General features: G+C 39.0%; 1 protein-coding gene across 2 annotated transcripts; it reads right to left on the bottom strand.

The window, feature by feature from the left end:
• Positions 1-3,469: 3,469 nt before the first annotated feature.
• On the bottom strand, positions 3,470-13,091 carry LOC146547904 (uncharacterized). 2 transcript variants are annotated; one of them, XM_085265727.1, is made up of 8 exons: positions 12,904-13,091; positions 9,466-9,756; positions 9,157-9,236; positions 8,659-8,836; positions 8,468-8,524; positions 8,264-8,341; positions 5,529-5,785; positions 3,470-5,368 (listed from the first exon to the last, which is right to left on the bottom strand). In XM_085265727.1, exons 1-8 carry the CDS (start codon positions 12,980-12,982, stop codon positions 5,279-5,281), a joined length of 1,110 nt encoding a protein of 369 aa, XP_085121853.1. In that variant the 5' UTR covers positions 12,983-13,091; the 3' UTR covers positions 3,470-5,278. The 2 variants fall into 2 exon arrangements, with proteins under 2 accessions (XP_085121853.1, XP_085121852.1); XM_085265726.1 differs by having other exon boundaries at positions 8,468-8,530; positions 12,904-13,090.
• Between the last annotated feature and the right edge of the window lie 3,015 nt (positions 13,092-16,106).

Here is a 16,106-nt window from a genome sequence, read left to right as displayed (position 1 = left end):
CCAGTCTTTGAGTTTCAGCATCCTTTTTTGACCTATAGCAGACCTTTTAGCCATTTTTTAGCAAATTATGACACACATACTGTGTCACTTCACACCACATTTTCTCCCGTTTCCATCACATTCACCAAAATTTACAGTGTAACTTTGACTCTGTGCCTTTTTGGTATCTTGTGACTTTCACTGTACATAGCATTGGACACAGCCATAGCCAGTCAAAATGTGGGACATTGTCTCAAGATGTGGGACAGAAAAAATCCTGTGTAGTCCTACTTAAAGAGGGACATCTGATCTCCAGCTGCAGGGTTAACATACAGAGCCAGACAACCATCCACACTCACATTCACAACTATGGCCAATTTAGAATTGTAAGTTAACTTAATGCATGCGTCTGGAGAAGATCGGTGTACACACACAGGCACAGGTCACATGGTAACTTCACAAACTGAGGAAAGGGCCTAGCCAACCCACAGGTTCAAACCCACAGCCCTCTTGCTGTGAGGGGAGAGGGCTAACCGCTCAGGAGATCCAGTTCAAGTTCAGCAGATCATGAACAACGTCTGCGAAATTAGTTCCATGTATTTCCTCAAAAACATCAGAGAGCAGAATGTTTTTGATCCAGTGTTGTTTACACTCATTTACACAAGCTGACCGACCCACACAAATGTGGGTCGGTCTCCATGTCCACGTTCATACATGTTAAAGTCTCCATCCTGTGACCTTCACTTATTTTTATCCAAGGTGTGAATTGTTGAGCTTGCATGTTGCACCTGGTGGTTTTCACTTGAAGAATGACAAACTATTTGTGGGAATGAGTCACATGCAAGAAGTCACTTGTTTACCTTTGTTTACAAAAAGTGTAACTAGGGGAACTCCATAGGTATTATTTTACACAACATTGAGATATCAGGCCATCGGGTCCTACACATTGCTTGTGAATGAAACTGCAACCCTCTACATAAGAGGTAGGGAACGTTAGTCCTGGAGAGCCGGTGTCCTGCAGGTTTTAGATCTCACCCTGGGTCACCACACCTGAATCAAATGGTTAGTTCATTACCAGGAATCTGGAGAACTTCAAGACATGTTGAGGAGCTAATTTAGCCATTTAAATCAGCTGTTGGATCAAGGACATCTAAAACCTGCAGGACACCAGCTCTGGAGGCCTGGAGTTGCCCACCCCTGCTCTATATGATTTCTTCTACACAGCTTTTTTTTTTTTTAAACTGCATACATGAACATGACAACACCCAGAAAGAAAGCAAAAGCAAGTGCTTAATCTTAAACATCTTATTCCTCTCACACGACTAGAAAGCTTAAAGAGCTCAGTGAAACAGGCGTAGGCTAAGAAGGAAAGAGCAAACTGATATTTCCATCCAGAACTGCTAGCTCATTTAAAAGTGAGGAACAATCCTCTGAACATTTCGGTTAAACGATGGGCGGCGAAGACAGAACGCAAGATGCCAAAGATGAAGAAGGCGATGAAAGGAAGTGAGAAAAAGGAAGAGGGGTGGGTTAAGAAAGGAAACCAAAATAGTGAATTGCAATTGTGTAATCTGTCAAAGTGCTGCTTGTTATGTTAACTTCACAATATTTCTGCTGTGTAAATGCAAGACACACACATGACACACACTCTCACACACCGTGCTCTGGGTTTCATGTTTATTACTTTTCAATGTACAATGTAAATTTCCCAGGCATTGCTCCAGCAGCGTGCCAGCTGCTCACAATATTGCTCCTCTTTGGTCCCGACACCTCTCCAGCTTCTCCTGGTGCTGCCCCTTCAACCATCCACGTCACCTCTCCCTCTGCAGCTGAGCCACAACACACACTTCCCTGACACACTGCCAAACCTCGACAGTGACTCCAAAAGTGGCACGAAGGGATGAACAACCACTCTTCTATAAAATATTCAATCATTTGGTGTTTTGGAGACGATGACAGACAGTGCTGGGTAAGATCTGAGATCCATGAAAGCCAGAAAACACAACACATCAGTAAATCCTGCAGTAATGTCCTATAGTCTGTCATCTTGAGTGAGACCAGTCCCAGAACCTTACCAAACTTGTAGCAGATGGCTGCCCCTCCCTCAGGTTTCATCCTGTTAAAAGGGAGTTTTTCCTTCCCACTCTAGTGGGGATCGTCTGGTTCTCTTTACCTTGCAATATAAAGCACCTGCAGGCAACTGTTGTTTTTATTTGAGAATATATAAATAAAACGGAAATGAATCAAAGTTGATCACTTATCACTGTATTTAAACCATGCGAGTAAAACAAAGCTCACAAAAAATAGACGATCTCCTTCACTGTTGGGTTCAGTTTTTATTGTGTTACTGATCTATTCATTTTCATCACCATCATAACCCAGTCAGTCCATGCTGCTGATGCTTTTCAGTCAGAGAAACACAAACAATATCACCACACCATAGATTAATAACAGCGATGCATATCTTACTAATATAGCCACTGTGATATCAGTTTGCTGCAAACTAATGTGGTTTTGACAACACCGGGCCAGAGCTGCACGGAGCCACTCTGGCATCAACAAGGAATTTTCATCCTTATGAATTGCAGCTCACTGTATATTTTCTCCTTTTCAGTCTTTTCTGTGTAAACCTTAGAGATGGCTGTGTGGAAAAATCTCAGCAGATCAGCAGATTCTGAAATAGTCAGACCAGCTCATCTGCCGCCAACAACCATGGCATGTTCAAAGTCACTTAAATGTCCTTTCTGATGCTCAGTTTGAACCTCAGCAGGTTTGTCTCATTGAGCTGGTGCCATATGATTAACAGACTGGATATCGGTGTTAATGAGCAGCTGAAGGGATGTGTCTAGGAATTTGGCCTGTTTGCGTTAACAAATAATACTGAACTAAAACTTGGATCTTTTGAACATAGACTGTATAATTATTATCAAAATGCAAAGCTATCAAAATGGTTCCTCTTTTCAGTTTTGCACCACATAGATCACACCACAGTGCAGCAGGCCCTGCATTTTTCACAGCAGCTCTAGATGTCTCTAGATATGACACGAGGAAAATATGTAAAGATGCACTGGAAGGTGTGAAAATAAGCGAACAGCAGCACTGTGTGGGCGTGCCCATCATTCAGTCATTGTTGTTCACACACAATGAAGCCTGATAAGGCAGACAATAAACGAAAACATTTACAGTAACATAATATCACTTTAGTGAAGAAAGAACAGAATCTGACACTAAATGTGGCAATTTTCTGTTGCTATAAACCGACAAGTACAGGAAATCATCCACACACACACACACACACACACACACACACACACACACACACACACACACACACTAAGCCTGCATGTAGAAAGCCACAAACACATTTTCAGCAAAAAGACAGGATATATGAATCACACACAACAACCGTCTGCTTGCATCGCTCTGTGCACTCAGGAAAGTGCAGAGGTGAAAATGACGCAGTTTGAAACATTCACTCCCAAACTTATACTGCAAATCATAACGACACCATTTATTTAAAAAGACCACTGTGCACAGTTTACACTGACACATACACAAATACATACAAATACAAACGCACATGTCAATCCAAACAATGCGGATAGTTAACTTTCTAGTAAAATTTAGTTAACTACAGCAGACAGCAGTCATAAGAAGGTGAGCAAAATTACAAAATAAAAAACGTAAATGACAAATCCTTAGCTTTTTGCAACATGTACACCAAAGGCTGTTCGCACAATGAAATAATCTGCAGTGACATTCTTTTTGTAGTTTGTCCAGAAAGAAGGAGCCTTCTAGATTGAAAATTGAATACTATGTTGTGTGAAAAGGTTTCTGCAGTGGCAGTGAAGCCACTCTTACATAATGTATACGTGATGGTAAAATTCACAATGTGCAAGTTTTCTTGTAGTATGCAAAACATTTTTGAGGTTTAAAAAATGTTAAAGTTTGATATTATATAGTTTGATATTTTATAGTTTGATATTTTAAAGGCACTTCTGCACTGCGGAGCCAATGCAGAGGTGCTTTGAGCCTGCAGTTTGACCTAATTGCCAACAGGGGGCGACTCTTTTGATTTAAAAAAGAAGTTTGGTTCTACAGCGATGTAAAAGAAAACGACCCTTTCTCTCCCTTGTCCTCAGAAGAAACTTTTTTTCTGATAAAACGTATCACAAGACACATGACCATAACATGATGCTTAGTTTGTAAAACATGGACCCCATTTGATTCAAACAGGGTGATAAAGCAGGGTATGCTTTAGGGCGTGGCTCTCGGTTTCTCAGTATGATCCACACCTTGCACATGATGCCTGGTTTCAAAAAGCTACACTCAAAAAATCCCATTCAAGCCCAAAACGATTAAGATACTTCAATTTTTGTGAGTTTTTGAGACCGCCATCATCAGTTTCTTTTTTATACAAAAATGCCAAATGTAATATGCAAACTGATATATATTGTTTTGCAGTTACCACTGTAGTTTGAAAAAAATGAGAATTTTCTGGCAATTATTTCATCGTTCAGGCTTTACTGGGCTGTGAGGGCCAAGAATATTTGTTTTGAGTATATAGTCTGTAGAAACTTTAGAAACCAGTTGGTTACATCATCTTTTATATGCAGTCTGACAGATTTTGCTTAACCTGCTTAACCTGGCAAAACATTTGTAGAAAGCCTCAAATGTTAAGAGGCAAAAAAAAAATCTACCATTCTCATATGAGCCACTTTATTTGAATCTAAGCTATTCTAAGCCAAGCTAAACTGAGCTAACCAGCTGCTGGTCTCAGCTCTGTATTCAACATACAAATGCCAACAGCAGTGAAGCTAAAAAACGGTAAACGTGAAAATAAGAGTATTTCCCAAAATGTAAAACTGTTTCTAGGATGTAAATGTGGAATAAGTAGCAAAGAGTGACAACTACTAGCAATATTCTATATAATGTTGCATTAAACAGAAATGTCAATGTGTACACTTTGACAATTACTTTGTATTTAACATATAATTTACTCAAGTATAATGAAAAATTAAGAAAATAAAAAAAATTATAGTCTGATTGTTCATTTAAAACATCTCACATCTTTCAGAAGTCTGTTTCCTCATGTAGACTCACTTTCTGATCTAAGAGGATCCGAAATCTACGCAATATTTGTTATATACATACAAATATTACAATATCTATATATATAATTCTTTGGCAGGTCAAGTTTCAGCGTCACATTATCAGATAGATTTATAGTTTGAGACAAGCTTTTAAAAAGATGAAAAAAAGATTAAAAATTATTTCCATATACTAAGCTCAAGTTTTTTCATTCTTTTGGTGCTTTTGGAGTTTTCTTCCTGGGCTGAGGAAGAGGAGGAGGCTGCTCTTCGCCGCCGTTACCACCTGGAGCGGAAACCTGAAGGAGAGTGAATATTGGTGTATCAGACCTAAATTATGTATTTCCACATGACTCACTGTTACTGTTTTCAATTTTCATTCTAAGCAGTCAGAATAATAGCAAAAATAAATCATTTTTGGTCTAAAAAACTTCTGTGTCATCTGCTTCTGTGTCCTACCTGCGTAGCCCGTCTGGGGCTGGGCTGAGGTTGGCCGTTGGCGGGCTCAGGCGCTCTGGGACGCTGCTGGGTGCGTGGCTGTTTAGAGCGATGTTGTCGGGGGCCGGTGTTGCCTGCCGGCTGCTGCTGATGGTGGTGGGGGTGATGATGCTGATCAGAATTATTTTGATTTGGATGTTGATGATGCTGATGATGATGCTGATGATGATGATGTTGTTGTTCCTGATTGCCCCACTGCAAGCGAAGCTCCCTCTCATCTGTTAAAGCAAATATAGGTGACAGGTCAGACCTGCAGAATCATAAGGAGGTGATGTCCATGATGGACGTTAGGTTAGACCAGCGGTCCCCAACCTTTTTTGCGCCACGGACCGGTTGATGCCTGACAATATTTTCACGGACCGGCCTTTAAGGTGTCGTGGAAAAATACAACAAAATAAAACTATTACTGGTACTGGAAAAAAAAGTTATTCATAACACACGTGAAAAGACCCAGGAAAACCGAGTTAATGATAAAAACGATAACAAAATAACGCTGAAAACCGATAAAAACCCTGAAAACCATACATTTCACACCTGAGCCTCAACTCTCGTGGCCTGGTACCAAACGACTCATGAACCGGTACCGGTCCGAGGCCCGGGGGTTGGGGACCGCTGGGTTAGACAACATCCTCTCCTCCCCAACCTGCTCGATGGACTTCAGCGGACAGTCCAGGACAGAGCTGGCACTCATGACCAGTTTGTTAAGTTTTTCTCTGTTCCTCTCTGCCACCACTCCTGCAGACCACTGCATAGAAAATAGCAGATGCCACCACAGTGTCATAAAATGTCCTAAGGAGAGTCCTGTTCACCCCAAAATATCTCAGCCGCCGTAGCAGGTGGAGACAACTTAGACCTTTTTTTTAGAGTGCATTTGTGTTTGTGGACTAGTCCAGTTTGTTATTGAGGTGAACACCCAGGTATTTGTACTCCTCCACCGTTTCAATGTCCAAACCCTAATCTATGAGGACAGCTGTTGGTCCACTCCCACTCCCTGCATCTTCTCCCTTAGCACTGAGGGTTTGATTGTGTTGAAGGCACTGGAGAAATCAAAACACATGACTCTCACAGTGCACCTGGCGCTCTCCAGATGAGAGAAGGCCCGATGCAACAGGTAGGTGACGGCATCATCCACCCTAATGTTCGGCTGGTAGCCAAATTTCAGCGGATCTATATCTCTCCCGACTAGTGGGCGAAGGTGAAGTATGATCCTCTCCATGGTCTTGCAACAGGTCTGAAGCATCATCAGTCAGGAAGAGCCACCAATAACCTCTGAATCCCAGAACTTCCAGGTGTATTTAGTGTCAGTTGATTTAATGCTAATGTCTTGGAAGGCATTAGCATTAATGTCCCATTATTGGATCATCTTGTTTAAAGACCCAGCCCATAAGAGCTGGTTTAGAGTCTGACACATGGAGCACATTGTAAATGAAAGAGTGGAAAGTCAGCCACCACAGAAAACCATGGCAATAACAGGATGTATTATATGAGTGTTTCTCTAGAACGACATGTCACAAACTGAATGCATCGCTGTATTCAGTTTGTGACATGATAAGTGGCACAAAGTGTTTTGGAACAGCAACAAAAAAAGAGAACTGAGAGTTTTAACTATATATTTACTCACTTCTGAATAGCTCAACAGATAGTGAGCTCTGTGAGACACATGTCACATAAAAACCTGACTCAAACTCCACCTAGTGTTATAAAAAAGAATATGCTTTCTGACGATGCACAGACTTAACCAGCTTAAGCTGCAGGTGACTCTTGTTTGGAGTCAGAATTTATTGGATTGGATGATTGAAGTCTGAAGAAACAAGACATATTTGCAATTTATTCAGTTGTTCATTTAACAAACACTGGCCTCATTAGCCTCAGTAGCATGTAGAAGAAGCATACAGAGCCACAACAGCCTGGCACCTGCTCCTCATACTGGTCACCAGCTCGCTCATACACTGCTGTGGCATTCTATCCTATTCCTCAACCAAATGTGGATGTGTTAGTCACTTGAGCACAGGACTAGAGGCAAGCCATTTCATCCTCTCCCCTCCCAAACACTGGAGTTATTCTCTGATAAACTGCGCTCTGTGCGGGTGAGCACTGTCATCTTGGAGGAAAGAGTCTGGTCCCAGACATCAGAAATAAAAGATTGCCACTACTGAAGAATCGTATCTCAATATCTCTCTGCACTGAAGCTGAGGCAGTCACACAACAGTCACTGAGAAACTGTTACCCTATTGGTGCAGCAATCAGCGTACCATTCTCTGTGTCTTCTCCACACCTTAACCCTGCGATTCAAGTGCTGTCGGAAAAACTCTCAACTCACATACATAATGTCCCTGCACATGTTTAGGCTCTACTGCACATATGCTCAGACACCATGGCCTTTGTAGCAGTGTCCACAGGTGCTGACAGTCAAGTGCCTGAGTACCGGCATCAGCACTTGTAGCAGTAAAAAGACAAAAGGTCAAAACAAGTCAGTAGCAGAACAAGCTGTTTGGCACAGACATGGAAGATTTGGCAAGTTATGTAAATGAATAAGTAAATGAAAAAAATTGGAGATTTGTTTGGCCCAGTAAAAATATAAGTCATTTAAATGTAAATAATATATCAATAATATATATTATGTATTATGATATTTTGTGAGCACAGCAGCTTATATTTTAAATATGAATGCACAAACTAAATAAGCACATTCTTACCCTTTAGTCGCAAACGCCTCTTCCGTTTGGTCTTGATGCAACAAATGATGACAATTAGGATCAGCACCAGAACAATACCTGATGGTGAGTAATAACAGCAAATTGCATTAGATGTAAGAGTGAAAAAACAGAAGCTTTCCTATGCATTTTCACACCATAGCCCCAAATATGATGTCAAGATTTTAAGCAGAAGACAAACCTTACCTGCTCCACCACCCACAAAAACCCAGATGCTAATTCCAAATAGTGTGTCAGGAAAAGGAAAAGCTTTAAAATAAAAGGAGAAGAAAAGTATCTTGTTAGCATATGAGCTCAATAAAATGACCACTTCAGTTCACGAACATGGAAAAAGGCACATTTGAACATTTGTACCCTTGATAACATATAATACGTACAGGACTTGCAGTCTTGTTGAACAGGCTGACTGATCTCAGAGTTGACGCGGGTAGAAACATTGCAAAAGAAACGAGCATTCAGCACATCTTTGACTGGTCTTGTCAGGTCCTTGACAATCTCTTTTTCTGCCGTCTTTTTATCAACCATAAACCATTTGATCTCAAAATTTTTTTCACTCTGTAGACGAACAGACAATTAGTTAGTGGATTAGTGGAAAGTTCAGATTTTAAGTCTAACAAGTCCAACCTCACCAAAATGAGAAATATAATAATCTTTTCATACATTTTCAGTAATTTCCAAGCCTATATAATTAAATAATACATACATAGAAACCCAACTTCCTGAAACAACATCTCTGAGTAAATGCTTGTAGACAGCACACTTCAAATCATGCTTGGTTTCAGTGGAGGAGAAATGAAGCTTATGTCCACATATTCTTCAACAACTTAATTATCAGTCAGTTATTTGTAGAGTACAACAATAAACAATGTCCTCACCTTACCAACATCGCAAGTAAAAGTGACTTTTGTCTTATCAGGTGTACATGTCCTCGTCACTGTGGGCTTCTGCACAGGATCTGAGTACAGAAAATGTGATTATATCAACATTATATAAACTACTGCTTTTCTACAATAACAAGTACTGTTGATTGATAAAACTGAACAGTGACTTTATAATAAAACCAAAGACTTTACTTTTAATTATAGTATCTGACTAAAACAGCTTCTGATGGATCAGCACACTTGCTTGTTGTGACATAAGTAGCACAAACACAATGAATATATGTATAATATGTTGTTACTTACCTAATACACACAAATGCACACTTGGTAAGTTTCCCCCCACATTCATTCCATCTTCACTGGTAACCTCTGGTCTGTATTGTCCTGACTTGTCTTTGGTGAGTTGTGTCAGCTTCAGTGATCCAGTTGAATCAACATCATCATTTTTCCCTGTGATCACCTGTTTCTGTCTGCGATAAAAGATTACACTTGCGTCCTTGAGCCATTTCAGGCTATCTGATTCCTTCAACTTGTGTTTAAGGTGCAAAGTAAAGCTTGATCCTGTTGCAGCGTACACACAAGCATCCTGAGAGCCTTTGAAACAGAAAGGAAAGTGAAGAAAGACAAAAAAATAGATGAAAAAAATTAACTAGTCATGTTACAAAAGCTCTGAAGAATTATATATCAGAGCTGAGGTAAATTATGATTCTGTTAACATAAGGGCAAGTTTACGATTTTACTAGTTTTAAACTAGCAAAAGTCAAAAATTCATTGCATCTACAGATCTATCAAAACTAGTTGTCATGACATCATGACTGTGACTAATTGAAGTATTAAGCATTAACGGTGTGGTTAGTAGTTCATTTCGAACTAACACCATTTCCTGTGCATTTGTCAGGAACTACGATGGACCGCTCTTAAATTTAATGATGGGTTTTGATCAAGTTTCAATAGTTTTTTTCCACCACTCTCTCAACCAGTTTACAGCAAAGACTTCTGTACTGTTAATGCTCAATTCCCCTGGAACTTGAATGTAGTTGCTTCTCTGCAAAGGTGTCTACATTGCCTTGCTTGAGTTGGTACAGAGCTTGTTAACACATTTTCTGACTTCCTGTATGTCCCAGTTTTTCTGAGTGACTTCTTTTTGTGAGACTCTACTCATGAACGTACAAAATCAGTCAAATGTCATTCAGATACAATGTACAAGTTGACAAGTCACCAGAATACAGCTGGTATTTCAGTATAAAGTTAGCAGTTGTAGTTTAGTCACATAATGTCAGTAAGAAGTTGCGTATTGTTGGTTTCGACTGATTGAGCTGACAAACGTCTGTAACATTATATTCTGTGGGCGTCCTGCACACATCACTTTACTCCATCACTGAGGCTGGATGATGGTTACATTTCATCCTGTTGTCTCTCTTCAGACCACAGTGTGCAGCGATGGCATCCTCATCTAAACATGCGCTAAAGGTGAAAGGTTTGCCATCAATATATTTTATTTGTAAATGTTTAAAGAGGTGACTGGAATCTATCAGAGATCCCGAGGTGCTGAGCAGACAAAATACACGAATATGTAAAAACAGTTCTCAGTAAAATAGGTTTTGCAATCAGTGAACAACTTTGACACAGTTTCAATTTCTGTGAAGGGAACCACAGGAAATGAGTGGTTATATAAGTCATGTTCTCATGAAGCACAACATTAATATTTTCCAGGATGATTATAAAAAATTAGCTTCTAGCCAAACCTCGTTTTGAGTCACTAGTCGTGGCTGCGTGAGTCTTTTCTCAGAGGAGGACACAAAGTGGCTCATTAGTAATTACCCTAAACCTTTGTTATTGCAAATGGAAAAAAAAAAAAATATTTCAGCAGAACCACCGTTTTCTTTAACTTCAAACGAAAGTGTTTTTCTGCTCTAAATCAGAAAACCACAAGTTAGACTCAGCAATGTGAACCTTTGAATACCTTCCACTTCCTGTCAACTACAAGAGCTCATCACCAGAAATGTAGTTTTTTCTTTTATGTGTACTTAAAAAAACATTTAAAAAAGGACATAAGGACTAACAACAGACAGCACTACACTGTATTAAGATCAGACATAGCTGTTAACATGCTGAAATCATCAAAACCTCTCACAGTGAACCAAGAAGAAGTGAAATGATGTAACTCATGACATATGAATCCTGCAGAAGAGCAGAGGAGCAACAGCTTCCACCTACGAGAATACATGTTAACTGAAATAAACTGTGATATAAAGCACTGGATTCAAATTTGACAATGAACTGCAATCACAAGCATTTTTATGGCAGTAACATGAGTAGAATGAGTCACTTGGTCTCTAAAGAAGCTGTTTCCTCTACAAAAATTCACAGAATTGTTCCGTATTGACGGGTGAAGTCGCTTTTGCAGTTCATAACCCCGTTTCAAACTGTCATGCTGACAAACAATAGAGGAATGTGTGAAGGCTGCATATACCAGACACCAACGCCATCATTACGCCTCAGCAGAAGGTGACATTTAAAAACCAGCAACGATAAGATGCACAGTATGTTCAACAGAAATGACTTAACTGCTTTTTGTAATTCGCCTCCTGTTGAGCATTTATCAGATCTATTCACATAAACATGAAATGATTTAAACGTAAACGGCTCAAAGGAAAGAGGGGGAACAGAAGGGAATCTTTATGATTTAATTACATCAGAAACAACTTTCATTAGTTTGTTTTGTGACCATAAATTAAGAATTACAATATTTGATGGACGTAAACTAAATTTTAAAATTCTATGTTTTTAACGTTCTTATAACCCATTAGTTCATATATATTGATATAAAAATTCATAAATGCAATTTCATATAATTCAGTTTATTAAAACATTTTTGAGTGTAATTTTTTTTTGCTCTTTTTATGACTTTAATTCTTCATCCTTTCCATTGTTCAGCTCTCACAGCTCCTTTTCTGCACTGAGCGCTCGCTGCTTCTATGGGTCACCTCTACTTTTGCACCTTTGCATCGCTTCCTGTTCATCCCCATCTCAGACCAAAGTTACCACATCAGCAGCGATGGGTTTCGTCTGCAGAACGTTCTGGACTGTTTCTTTTGTCTAACATTGATGTATTTATGGCCGAGGTTTTCAGTTCACCCCCAAAAATCAAAGACATGCCTCTTTTTTTGAATGTGCATGAAAGCACAACCTAAAAGGAAAGTAAGCTTGAAGCAAATATAGAAAAAGAAAAGCAGAGTCAAGTTTTTAAAAAATAATAATAATGACAATAAAACAAACCCTGCACACCCAAAACCTCAGCAGGAACTAAACCTTCACCCTCGCTCATGTCAGCAGCCCTATCCAACAGTATTACTACAGGTCATTTGTTAGTTCCTCTTTAGTTTTATTGAGTTTTTCCTCAATAAAATAATCATATTTAAAGGACTGGTAAAATATTTTGGATTGTTTAGTTTACTACAAATAAAAAAAGTAGTTTTAATGGTTTTTCTATATTATTTACAGTCACAAAATAGATTTCCACTGAGAGACTCAAACAGAAACACAGAAATATAGACTTTTACTGCATTCTGTGGGTATTTTTAAAGGATAAGTATCTTTGTAGCGCCCATGGCTGAGAGGTTCAATTGAGTATTTCCTTGACAAAAAAAAAAAAAAATGGTATAAATGTAAACCAATAAGTTTGGATTTTAACAATAAAAACCTTAACCTGACAGAATAAACAGATTAATTGAAACATACCTGTGGAGGAAACGAAGCAGCAGCAGAGCAGAAACGCAGCGATGCTGACAGCAGAAGCCATCTTCTTCACTGTTCTCATCACATTCAGCTAAAAAGAACAGCCTCTTTCCATTATCGAGGTTATTTCCTGTCAGAGCGCAGTAACTTCACATATTTTATGTGTGTGTGTGCCACCGTACACGCATGTGTGTGCGCATATATGGTTTTGAAAGGAAGTGATCCAAGAGGCCTCATCTGCTGTCACAGATAAAGAACAAAGCAAGCCAAGCAAATGTCACACTTAGAAGACAGAGTTCATCTTTTTTTAGTTTAGTTCAGCAGTATAAATATATCTGTGATCTCCTATTAGAGATGTTCAAAAGGTGACCAGAAGTTCAAACACCAAACTGCTAAAATCTGGGTAGCAGGTGAAATTGTAAAACTTAAAACAAAAGCAAGTGAGAAATGTAAAAGCTCATAAAACCATGAGCGAGTATGTAATATAACAGTTAAAGTTATGTAAGAACACATTATATCTGCATTTGTTTCCAGTTAAACACCTGCAGTTAAAAGGTTGAAACTGTAATCATGTGGAGGTTTAAAGCTCTTACCTCTGAGGGTTTGCCATGGTGAAAGGTCAGACAGCCGCCGTCACTGCACACGTTTCACCTGCAGATACTCCTGCACGTACACGTAAATGAGAGCTGTGCATTTGTGTTTGCACAAGTCCATGTTGCCTTTGCACCACTGCCCTGTCCCCGGGAAAAGTTCAAGATGCTGAATTGATTAATCTTTGCAGAGGTGAGACACTTTCCCCCTCATAATGTTAAGTCCCTGTTGGATTTTAATAAAACTTTAAAATGTAAATCTTTTTGTTGTCCACTTTTTGGAAGCTAACATCAAATTTGAGAGTTTTTTTTAATGAAAGGAAAAAACAACCATCCACCATCATACCAATATATGTTTATTTTTACTCCAGACTGTGGGTAAGGCTTCAAAAATACTTCTTCCTATGTTTCCCATGATGCCATGGAACTCAATGACCGCTTTTGTTTTACCATCTCTGCCGATTCCTATAAGAGATGAAGGTAGCAGCTAAAATCTTATTATTATTTATTATTAATCTTATTTGCATGTGCAGTCCCTTTGCAGGTTACATGCAAAAGATCACAAAAGTGCCACATAAAAAGTAAATCACAAACCCCCCTGCACGTCCATTTAGCTACTCTGACATAAAAACACAAAATGCTAATGTGTTAAAGAAAGTATAGATTTTAGTAGACTTATGTTCTTAAATATACTGTTCTTCTTAGACACCATGCCCAAGTTCCAGTCTCCCATCACACTAGAACTCTACGGGGTGCGAAGCAACATCTCCATCTCACTCGGACTTTTACATTTGAAGCTGCCGAGTAAAGAACATATCGCACATGCAGGTATCTATGGGCGAAGATGTGTGCATGAATTTGACAGGAGAGAAAATACATGAGGCTTTATGTGCCAGTTTAAACATGGTCATTTTGTCATTTCCAGCCTCTTTTTTTGGACAATTACATTATTAAATCTTTTATGGATTTAAGACACAAAAAAAGCTCTTTCAGACCACTAACTGTGTGTAACGCGTGAGTCCTACCTGTAGATGTCTGACTAAAAAAGTAAGTCTAAGAGTGCAACTAAAGCTCACTTCTCACATGTGGTTTGACGCCTCAGTGCAGGTCCTGGTCGTAAATGAAACAGGAGGAAACTCTTTGTATCATTTTCTGTAAAACACTCTGGTCCAGACTAAACTCTTCTGTTGGGTGTCATATCATTCAGCAATGCTAAACTTCTTTTGGTTTTGGTTTTAGTACCTTAATCTTTTTTCTGTCTCTGTTTGCATACAGATACACAAAAATAAAACATTCTGGTTTGTACACATTATGAAGGAAAAGGTTTATAATCTTTTAACTTCACACACATCACACGACCTGTCAAAGCCATCGTTTCCAGTGGTTCGTTCCACTCAAGCTCGTTGAAGCCAACAATGTGTCGAAACAGCTTAGATTGCTTAGATTTCACAGACTTTGGTGTGATGAGGAAAAAGAGAGCTTTCATACAAAAAAGCGGAGACCAAAACTCTTCAAGGATATTTTTATTTTTTCCGTGACGATCAAACTACAGCGGTCAACTGATGACTTCTGGTGTAGCTATTATAGCAAGTGAGTCACTGACACCAAGGAAATGACACCAACATTAGTGCCTGACACCCAGCAGGGACTTATTTTATTTGATCTATCCGCTTGATTATTTACCAAACTAACACACATTCACATAATGTGATTCCAGCATGGTGGGCCACCGACCATAAACACCTACACGAATGGAAATGTCGTTAAAAACCAAAAAAAAAACATTACTTTCCCTGTTTTCAGTATCACACATCAGAAAAGCCCTCAGAATTTCTTACTCGCTGATCTAATAGAAAAGGTGCCAACTGACCGTGCTGAGGTCACTGCGACTGTTTCAATCTTGTTTAATTAAATTTCTTTTTTAAAAAACAACAGCACACTTGCCCACACCTGCTCCACTGTGTTACTGTTAATGTATGTAAAAAATATGAGTTCAGCTTTGACGATGAAAGGAAAACACTCACAGAACAGCATTTGTTTCCTGCTCATACAGTAGCTGCAGACTCAACACTTCATTTAATAGATATAAAAACAAACATATTTCCTTGCTGTCCACAGGGTGGCACCATTATATTACAGATGCATGTAGTACAAAAGCTGCTACAAACAGGAAGAACCTTTATGATATTATATTAGTAATAGTGGATAACATCTGATTTTACAAATTAGATTAGAAATCACGATGAGAAGTGAGCAGGTCCACATTATATTAATCAGACTCATAAGCTTTTCTCATGTTGTCACTTTGTGCCAGTTTGTGGTTGTTTTAGTCAAATCTTTGGAGCAAATGACATTTCCTTTTTCCTTTATATAAAGATTATTCTTTTGAATGGTCAAAAACTTTTGAACAGCTCTCTGCCACAGGCTCACCTCCAGTTACAACCACCATGAGCTAATAGTTACAGTTACAACTACTTGGGTAATCTGTGCCTTATTATTTGTCCATGTGTTTATTATCAGAAACTTTTAAATAATTAACTTTATTTATTCATCTTTATCTTAAGCTTTAAATCAAGGGAGGTAGCAAGGGAGTGTGAACCTCAAGGTGTGAAACAG

Source organism: Mchenga conophoros, linkage group LG23 (genome assembly GCF_057382185.1).
Source record: "Mchenga conophoros isolate Kocher_MC1m ecotype Shallow Benthic linkage group LG23, M_conophoros_male_GT1.1, whole genome shotgun sequence".
NCBI classification, from domain to species: Eukaryota; Metazoa; Chordata; class Actinopteri; order Cichliformes; family Cichlidae; genus Mchenga; species Mchenga conophoros.
This window is presented reverse-complemented; position numbering and strand designations above follow the sequence as displayed.

Excerpts from the sequence above, each read along its gene's own strand:
- LOC146547904 (XM_085265726.1), bottom strand. The coding sequence starts at position 12,982 with ATGAGAACAGTGAAGAAGATGGCTTCTGCTGTCAGCATCGCTGCGTTT. Across the intron at positions 5,786-8,263 it reads GAGGCGTTTGCGACTAAAGG|ATGAGAGGGAGCTTCGCTTG; the intron begins GTAAGAATGTGC and ends TTGCTTTAACAG. Across the intron at positions 5,369-5,528 it reads GCCCCAGACGGGCTACGCAG|GTTTCCGCTCCAGGTGGTAA; the intron begins GTAGGACACAGA and ends ACTCTCCTTCAG.